At 31.3% G+C, this 10,057-nt stretch overlaps 1 protein-coding gene across 4 annotated transcripts; it reads left to right on the top strand.

Annotated features, from left to right (window-relative positions):
• The first annotated feature begins 625 nt into the window (after positions 1-625).
• Positions 626-9,638, top strand: LOC108912846. 4 transcript variants are annotated; one of them, XR_001964584.2, is made up of 8 exons: positions 626-758; positions 3,222-3,368; positions 4,163-4,292; positions 5,578-5,801; positions 6,868-6,970; positions 7,026-7,172; positions 8,216-8,354; positions 8,529-9,638. XR_001964584.2 is itself a non-coding variant. In XM_018718246.1 (6 exons), exons 3-6 carry the CDS (start codon positions 6,899-6,901, stop codon positions 8,615-8,617), a joined length of 447 nt encoding a protein of 148 aa, XP_018573762.1. In that variant the 5' UTR covers positions 4,010-4,292; positions 5,578-5,801; positions 6,868-6,898; the 3' UTR covers positions 8,618-9,638. The 4 variants fall into 4 exon arrangements, 3 of the variants coding, with proteins under 3 accessions (XP_018573762.1, XP_018573763.1, XP_018573764.1); XM_018718246.1 differs by lacking the exons at positions 626-758; positions 3,222-3,368 and having other exon boundaries at positions 4,010-4,292; XM_018718247.2 differs by lacking the exons at positions 626-758; positions 3,222-3,368; positions 4,163-4,292; positions 5,578-5,801 and adding an exon at positions 5,984-6,267.
• The last annotated feature ends 419 nt before the right edge of the window (positions 9,639-10,057 follow it).

Below are 10,057 nucleotides of genomic sequence, written 5' to 3'. Positions count from 1 at the left end.
GCAAAGAAAAATAGAAAAAGAGAAAAGTTATAGTCATACATGCCGAGAGACTGGCTACCAAAGACAACCCGTAAAATGTATTTTCATTTGGAAACAAAAGTGTTATCCTTTTTCAGAGAACAATATTATATTTAAATAGAATTCATTTTCAATGATAGACGTTGTAAACAATTCTTGCTTTTAAATCCTTTAAACTGGACTCCTACACTTTAGTCATCAAAATAGAGAGATCTTTATATCTCTCTATTTTATTTTTGTTCCATTTTTTCCACTTTATTTCACCAAAACCAACTATATAAACTAATTTTAAACTAAAAACAAGGTAATAAATCCGCTTCCTGACCACCATCTTTACGAACGAGCCTCCCATAAATCCTTTAGGTATTTTTACTATCATTATCCGCCGTTTCCATGAACGCCTTAATAAATTCCATCAATCAATACACATTTCATACTGTGCCCAAATGTTGCAGTACCTGCCGTCAGAGCGTCGTCCAAAAAATAAACGTAAAGTAACTAGAAATAAAATATTGGTTGTATAAGCTACGTACGCCGCTTCTATAAGGTCTCGTGAATATTCAGCATTAGGCACGACCGCATCGCTGATCGTTCGACGCGACAAGCTCTGAATCGAAGTAAACCGATGTTTTTAGCTACTACCTACACGCCTCGTTGCTTGTAGTAATGCAATGCGTGCCGGACGGAACATTTCTGTCAAGTTGAAATTATCCTGGTTTGCAGTAGGCGTCTGTCATTTGGTAAGAAATGTAGTTTGTTAGTGTACAGTGTACTGCAATCGGCTTGTATTTTGTGTGACTGAGACAATGCGCAAAATCTAGTACCAAAACAAATAAATACATGTCAGCTGTGCTCTTTTCAGTAGCATCAATGCACCCTGTTAGTAATTATGCAAATTTTCCGCAACAGATCCCTGAGAATTATTATTGTTAAAGGTTGGCGCGCCTCTTAAGGAATGCTACGCTTGCGCATGGTTATAAATTTACGAATATGATTTATTTTGCAAACTAAACACTGAATTATATTATATCAGCTTACGTATTCGTAAATCTCATTGGTTGCTTTTTGACAACGTACTACGAGAGCGTGTTTTGGTTGGATAAATTGAAATGTCTCTAGTCTCTATGAAACTTATGACGTTTGACGTTTGGTACATAACCTAACCTCAAATAAAATCTGTATGCTGATACACCATTATTTTAAATTTTAAAACCCTGCCAAATATCAACACAAAAGTATATCAGTTATGTTATAGATGTACACAGACTATCCTCAATCATAAATAAGCAAAAGTATATACAGGGTGTTTCAGTTATTAATTTTAAGGGTAAGATGGGGAGAATGAATCTTGATCTACCGTACTGTTGGTCACTAACCGAAATTTAATACCAATTTTTAACGTTTTTACTGTTGTCTAATTGAATATGAGTTTTTAGTATTGCATTGTGTTGAAGTAGGTAACTATTCAGTTTGTAATACGTATACCTTATCATGCAACTTATTACTTTTCAGAGTTGTATGATGCCTACTTATTTAAAATGACAAATACGGCTAAAAAAACAGTCACTCATTCGCCCATAGAGTATTAATAAAGATGCGTTGCACTTTGATTTTGAAGGCAACTGCAAAACTGGACGAGACGACTAGGAAATCAGCTGTTTCGCTACAACGTCCGATTCCGGTACGTTCCCTATTACGTGGAGCGCCGAGTTAACGGGAGTTAAAGGGGTAATTGCTTATTTCTTAAAACGTCGAGAAAAATTTTTTTTTCGATTTTCTGTCTATTAGGCCCTTAGAATACGTGGTTAAAATTAATGAGATTATAACTGGCAGTGACGGCTCGCGAATATTATTGTGGTTATATTTTGGTAATGAACGCCGTTTCTTTTAGGGGACGCAATCGAGTGTTTTGTTTATTTTTTATAAAATTAATTTTTCTTTATAATGATATACCTGCATTTAATTTTTATATTAATATTAACATTCTATTTCTAAATTTCAATTTTGTGAAATATAAGAAAACATCTGTTTGTACCTATCTATCAGTTGATCATGGTGAATTTTTTTATAAGATCTCAAGATCGGCTACCTCTATTTCAATTTCTTATTTCGCAAATTTCGTTAGAAATTCTTCTGAGTTCTAATTCTGCCAATTTCAATAGTCAGGGCCGTAGACATGAGGAGTCAGTCCCTTTCGTGAATCATAACTTCTACGCCTATGACTTTTCTGAAATATTTATGCATACTTGGCTAAAGCGGGACTTTTATAAAAAAAACATAATTTTGCACATTTTTTAAAATACTTCATTCAAATTCGGTACATGCAACCGCTTATTGAGAATTGACAGAATGGACAAATCTACAGGGTGGAGTTTTATTTGAAACCACCTTTAATCCTCTGAATTAATAATCTCTCTGTTTTATCATCTAACTTTTTGCTCTCTGATGTTTTTATATATCTTTAACTGTTTCGATGGCAATCATCAAAAAGTAACTTAAAGCACAGTTACATTTTTTACGTAGATTGACTAGAGTTAATTAAAACCGCAGTAATAAGATTTCAACTCTGGTGAACGGTTTAGAATAGAACCATTCATATCAGTTCATCTACCACGAAATATGTAAAACAAACTAACTAAACTAAAAATTATGCTTTGCTTATTATTGTTCTCCCGTCACGGACATATGTGTCACAAATCATTTTCAACTCTAGGTAGTTTGCAGATTGATTTCCAACGTTAATTTTTTTTATCCTATTTTTTGCATTTCATTGCAAGAGTCAGAAAAAGGACCTCTGAACACCACGAATACCATGACAGCGATCAAATGTACTTACCTAACTTTTTATTAAATAAATTAGAGGGTAATGACAGGATCCACCTATTCATTTTCATTTATTTGAGGAGGTCTTTGATCTATAAGGACGATGAACCTGAACGTGCTCATATTTGTACTTAGCTGAATATGATTTCACGGTTGGTAGACAGTAGCGATTGCCATTCTTCCTTTTTTAATACAAAAACAACTGATATTAGGTAACAAATAGCGATCATAAAGTAAACGAAACACAAATTTTATAATTCTATATTTCCCAAGCGTTTAGAAAAACCAATCGAAAACAGATGTTTGTAGATTTCGTCAGATGTTTCCACAAACATTGCATAGTCGCTCTTTATTCTCATCCAATATAAACTTTATTTCAGATATTATTATTCCTGTCGCTTTATGAGAGAATATGGGAACTGGTTAAATTGGAAGAACCTTTTCTCGTACAGGACCATATAGTTATATTAACTTCCTATGCGGCGCAACTACTAAGCATTTTTCTTCTTATTTTTGGATCCGTTAAGGTAAGCATAAGATCTCTAACTACTAATTTGATACTTAATCAAGAAGAATATTATTAATTCCATTTTTAAAAGGAGAACACTTGAAAAAACAATTCTTAAAATACAGAAATATATTAATTTATGTATAGCGGGTAAATTTCGTGTTGCTCTGTACACAATGAAGTTTAATTAAAATTAAAATTATTAAAGCGTTGATACGACTTCTATAATCTAAAGACAACTTTACTAAAAAGAGACCTATTGAATAAAGTTAACGGCATATCAATGGTCGCAGATGTTTTAAATTAGTCAATTTATGGTCTCATAAAATGGCATGTTAATAATAAATTATCAGTATAATTGCCTTTAAAATATTTTCAATGAATTGCAACTACTGTTAGCGAAAGTACTTCTACCACAATTTTAATCGATTTAATTGCTATTTTTTGTCTCCTTTTAAGTCGGTCATTGTTTAATAATTTATTTCAGTAAATCAATGAAATTCAAGTAAATGTGGAATTGCGTAATGATGTTACTTTCAAGTACATGTGCGAATAATATGATAAAATTGAGTACTGATAAGAAATATCAAGTCGTTCGAATATTTGTTTATTAAATTCCAATAATTCTAACTCCACAAATATGATTGTGATGTGATTATGGATAAAACGTTGCATTGCATCGTGTTTTAATTGCCTTTTATCCACTTAATAATATTAAACGCTCGAACAACGTTCTTGTGTCTAAACATTCTTATGTGGATAAAATGCTACTTAAAACACTTGTACAATAAATAACTATTATTCGACTTTCAGGGAAATCCATACTACATTATACCGTGGTTAATTTGTACTGCACCTTTGTTTTTTTCTGCAACTCTATATGCAGTCCTATATGTATCACAGGAAGAGACAAGTCAGATGTTCCTTAACTTCATTGTTGTAGGTAAGTTATAAAGAAAAATTGGTAACATTTCAATTAGATATAGTAGCAACAGTCAATGTACTACCCAGGCACACATCCATGCATTTGTATTGCTGTATGGTAAACACAAATCTAGTGTCAGTTTCCACAGTTCGGGTCGCTGTTTTTTTCCCAACATCTAAAAGTCATTGAAATCGCAATTGAGAGTCGAAAGACGGTACGGGAGTTGGTATCAAACTGAAAGGCCATGTAAATGAGAATTTATTCATGTATTACTTCAAAAACGTTAATACTGCCGTTTTTTATCCATCATTACTCAAAAACGATCGTTTTCCTGTAATGAGACACCACTGCATTTGAAGACGTCATACTTTAATATTTTTTGATCCACGGTCTGAAACCCAAAGTTTATTTAAGATCATTCGGCCAGAATTTCTTTATAAACTGTTGGAAAAGCAAGCAAAAAAGCAGATAGATCCAAATTAACTATCTTGTTTTGTATCAGGAAAATGAAGTTTCCACTATTTTTTTCTGTGACTATGGAAAGATTTGTGGAATGAGTTCTTCCGTTTTATTCCTATCAGATGTTCCAAATCCCTTTCGAATATACAATCTTTAGGAAATGCAACTTCAATTTCATCAAACATCCCATTCGCCAATGTTTTGAACAGTGTCAGAGACCACTCTTTGCAGCCGTTACTCTTGTGGTTATCTAATAGGATTTCAATAACTCCTTGAAAGCTAAGTCATGCTACGTTTTTTTGTCAGTTGCTGTTGATGAAAAGGTCTAGCTTTTCAGTATTTTTTCTAATTTGCAGTCCATCAAAATCATCTTCCTTCAATTTTGCATCGGTGATCGATGAGAATCGTTCTCCCAAATTTTAGAAGCATCTTTCAATTAATTGTTTTTTAACATGGTTGGTCGAAGATTAATCTTTTTATAAACAATGGCGTTATTAATGTCTTGGACATTTTGGATAAATATTAGTAAATCTTAATTCAGTGGAACAAAACGATGCAAAAAGGTTTTCAGTTCCCTAACCCCATGTATGTATATTTCAGTGATTAACAAACTGATTGAGGTTAAGAATACAGTGAAAACTAAGTAAAAGAAAATATGGCGCCCGCTGTAAATAGGCTTCTTGATAATTTAGAAATGATGATTTTTTCGTTGGCCAACATAGGTAACTCATAATATTATAAGAGGAAGAGAAAATGGTAGAATAACACTTTTTAAAAATTAATGACGTTTTTTTTTCGTTATTCATTAGACTCGACTAATTTAAAACTGTTTTCTCTGTTTCAGGTATAATATGGTCGACATGGTATGTGGTTATAAAATTTCATATAGAAAATCGAATCAAAGCTCGATGAAGATCCTTCATTGTTACAAAGTAGAAGACGCTGTTACTGTCTGTGTGGTTTTATAATGGACAGTACTAATATTTTTCCATTATTAAAACGTTTTTTATATATCACCTGTTTAGACAGAGAAATTGCCTCAAGCCTGTGTTCAATAAAATCATTCAAGTAAGATATATCACTACATTTTGATTAAAATACACAAATCAATTGCCCCCTCTTCAGTCACAATCGCTGTCCGATTGTTCTGGCTGTTTCTCTTCAAGTTTAGTGGGGATGTAATTATAAAAGTATAATTATATAACCAAGCATTTAAGCATTAGCTTTAAATGTGAAGTGAGTGTGAGATGTGTTTTCATCTCGCGTAATTTTTACCATAATTTGCGTTTTAATTGCACGTAAAAGTCATAATTATTATAATTAGAAAGTGCCCACTGGACCAGATGAGTTTCACTTGTTTATTTCTCATACTGTTGGAATAAACGTATAAATCATAAAAAGCATGCAAAGCAAACAAATTATGCAGGGTGTCACTTCGCCAAAATTAACATAGAAAGTTCTGATGAACTAGAGATCAGTTCAGTCTCCTTACGAATATACAGGGCGGTTAAGAAAAAGTACCATACATTCAGGAGTAGGTAGATCATCGTATTCATTCCTATGGACCATGAGCCCATTTATACTTGTACAGCTACTTTTTTATTAATGTTCGACTTCAAAAATTTCGAATTTACATTTAGAAGATTTCGATTAGGCTCAGTTCGAATTTAAAGAACAGTAGGGTTCTTTTAAGCATATTCATTAATTCAGAACTACCAAGAACACCTTATAAAAGTTTGGTAATCGAATTAATAAAACACCCTGTATAAACAAAGAGATGTTTGATAATTTATTCTTGGGCACTTATAAATTATTTTATTCAATTTACTTTTAACACTTGGGAAATTGTAATTTTAAAATTAAAAATACTCGCGATCGAAAAAAATGTTTTTCATCAATTGGAAACTTTGAACACTTATGTATCTGCTAATGAGTATCATGCACTAAAATGAGTATTATCCTAATTTCAATTTTTTTATAAAATACAAAAGCAAACGCAGAACTGTCGCAAAAAAGTAGATAATAGAGAAAAACGGCAAACGATTCGCATGCATGATTCGGATAGAACTTATCTATTGAGTAGTAAATATTTTAAATTCGCACTTAATCTGACGTTAATACTGATCATTTTTAGCTCTTAAGTTTAACTGGTTCTAATCGTTATAATGAATTTCCTGAATGAGCTCCTATACAATAAAGAAAAAAACAAAATCTATCTGATAGGCACCCTGCATTCTGTAAGTACCATATCTTCTGCAATTTGTGAATAATTACTAATTTTTCAATTTTAAGGTTATGGTATGTTTCGGTTTCTGGTCACTTGTTTTGGAAATATTAGACAGAGAAGAACCTATTACCAAATCTGACATCGTTTATATAGCTGTCCATTACACAATACACTTTATTTTGATATTGTTTTTATTTGTTGGAACGTATACAGTGAGTATTTTATGTTTGGGCATACGCATGTGAGTGGTCATGAAATAATCAAACAAAGATAAGGTTTATGACCGCGATAAATACATTAGAGATTATTTTTATATCATTTCAGTTTCTTATTTATTGTAAAAGCTGGATTACTTTTAGTTAATTCTTTTCGAAGAAAACTTATTAAATAACAGAAATCGGGACATAATGTTCTAAACAAAAAATGTTTTTCCAAAACTAAAAACATTGAGTGGAAAATTGTAGTGATTTATATAAAAGTTCTGCAGGAAGATGAGTAAAAACGAGACACATTAGCTAATATCGATATTTTAGACAGGGCATTTTTTTTAATACGATCATTTTCAGAAAGTTTAAACTTGCGATTTTCTAATTTTTTTTAAATGGAACACCTTGTATTTTATTGTTCTATTTTATTCACATATCGGTTCACTTCAACTTTTATGAAGCATGTTCTATATCTAAAATTGTTAGTTTCCAAGATATAGCAACATTTCTGAATAAACTTAATTTTTATTATTATATAGAATACCACAAATAAATATTAAATAATAAAATTAACTCAAAATGGAATGATAAATTATGAACTGACAAGTTGACACAATGTGAGAGTTTTTTCCAAAGCCATTTCGTGCGACGGAAAATAATAAAAATTATGTTTTTCCAGAAATGTTGCTATATCTCAAAAACTAACAATTTTAGGTGTGTTCTTCAAGTGATTTATTACAGACGTACTCTTAACCATAACCAAACTTTCCTTCAATGATACCCTGTTGCGAGGCTATTTCGCTTACGTGAAATTATCTTTAATGCGCATTTTTAGACAATGAAAATGACATGAAAATGCGGATACCTATCAGTATTTCCATAACAATGTTTTTGCATGTAAAAATTCAATATATGCATGTAACTTAAATAAATTGAGCAATTTGTTAAAAAAGGCGACAGTGATCCGATCTACAATTTTTGCACAATTAATTGCTTATTAATTTTTACTTTAAATCGTTGTTTTTTTACAACTAATACAATTTTTTCAGGACACTCTCTTTTTCTTAATACCCTGGTTGGGAGCAAGCTTCCTAACCTATTTTTACATAACGGCGCTAACATTAATTTCACTAAAAAGCAGGAAATTACATGATGCCTTATTGTATTCAATGAATTTTATCTATTTATGTAAGTATATAGCAAATAACAGATACATCTTGAGTTAGCTAAATGACAATAAAACTTACGACTTATGTTCCTTTGTTTTGTAATCTTGTAAAATTATTGAGCCTAGTCAAACTAAAACAATTACATAAAATCAAGACTTAGCATGACCCAATTTAACAATTTTTTTATTTCTAGCAATTTGCTGGTATTCCTGGTATGTAGTAATTTCCTATTTCATGGCGGCGTACAGAAGAAGAAAATTGAATTACTCCGGTATTTATTAAAATGATTTTCAAATTCTCTTTAATTTTAAAATGACGAGACATCTGAGTATATGTAAAACTATGTCTATCCACATTGAGATGCTATTAGAAAGAAATCGAAGTTTGACGTTTAGAATCAATCCTCAATTCAAGTTAAATTAGAACAAAAATGTCAATTATTCACTGTTTCTCATTTTTACACGTACTGTTCAATAAGTAATTGTACTGAAGTAGATTTCAACATTGTGATGTAAGATGTATTTTTTTTTGTCTATTTTGATGTTTTGCCACACGTGAAAAAAATTGTAGGCCCAGACATATAGAAGAAAAACAAAAACTGTGTCATAAATAAATTACTTCGGACAACATATTTAATATTGTCTATTGTGACTTGTAATCTTTTATTAAGTCTCTGTATTTGTATGCTGTATTATGACTTTTGTATAAAGTTGTAGGTTTCTTCAAACCAAACGCTGAAGCTACATTTTTATAATTAATTACGGTGCCACTATTTGAAACAAAGAGAAACCGAAGTGCCAAAAATTTTAAAGTCACTTGTTTTCAGTCCATTCCTCCTCTGTAGATAATCTTAATGCCATTCGCGCAATTAAATTATGGCTTATTTTACTCCAACGTCATTCGCAAAAAGTGTCATTTTGATATCAAATTAAACACTTTGTCAATGCTTTAAAATAATTGCCAACAATTTCAATCTTCTCATGATTATTGCGAACTTGTCACTTCAGCAAAAAAGAAAAGAAGTCAGCAAATTGCTAAGAGAAGAACATTTCAATGTGTAGGCACTATATTCAAAACAATAATTATTATATACAAATAAAATGAAATGAGCTTGACTTAAAATACCTCAAAACATAAAAAGTATGTCTGATTGTGAGTGTAAGCCAAATATTTTCTAGACGAGTATTTTATAGATGTTAAGTACAAATATATACAAGCTGTCATTTTTAAGTGTTCAATGTTTGCTATATATGCTGTTTGCTAACGTTATGTATTGTTTGGAAAATAAAAACTATTATTGGTACGTCTTTTACTAAGTTCCAGTATTCTATACATAGGTAGTGTCCCAGAAACTTCTAACCACATTTTTAGCTCGTCAAAAGCAACAGTTTTCCTCTAATTTTTCTGTTTTAAGCTGTCGTATTAATAAAAATAGCACGGATCGGAAGGGCCATTTCCATCATATCACCGTCCAGAAAAGTCATCACATTTTTGACGAATATCATTCAGTTAGTACGTTATTATAACACTTTCGACCATCTTACCGATCTAGTATAGCATAGCGTAAAGTCCAATAAGCCATTTGTTTGTAATTGCAGCCCAAAGTTAACAGAAAATCTTCGCAAAACGCAATTACAAAAATGTCGTTGTTGATGATAATCCTAAGGTTATAAAAACTGCACTTTTTGTGCATAGTATAACTGCTGTTCTTTTAAAATTTTC

The sequence above is a fragment of the Anoplophora glabripennis genome, unplaced genomic scaffold (genome assembly GCF_000390285.2).
Source record: "Anoplophora glabripennis isolate ALB-LARVAE unplaced genomic scaffold, Agla_2.0 scaffold321, whole genome shotgun sequence".
Classification (NCBI taxonomy): domain Eukaryota; kingdom Metazoa; phylum Arthropoda; class Insecta; order Coleoptera; family Cerambycidae; genus Anoplophora; species Anoplophora glabripennis.
Note: the sequence above shows the minus strand (reverse complement) of the source record. Positions and strands in the feature narration are given on the sequence as shown.

Coding starts and splice junctions, on each gene's coding strand:
- LOC108912846 (XM_018718246.1), top strand. CDS start 6,899: ATGAATTTCCTGAATGAGCTCCTATACAATAAAGAAAAAAACAAAATC. Junction 6,971..7,025: donor TGATAGGCACCCTGCATTCT/GTAAGTACCATA, acceptor TTCAATTTTAAG/GTTATGGTATGTTTCGGTTT. Junction 7,173..8,215: donor TATTTGTTGGAACGTATACA/GTGAGTATTTTA, acceptor CAATTTTTTCAG/GACACTCTCTTTTTCTTAAT.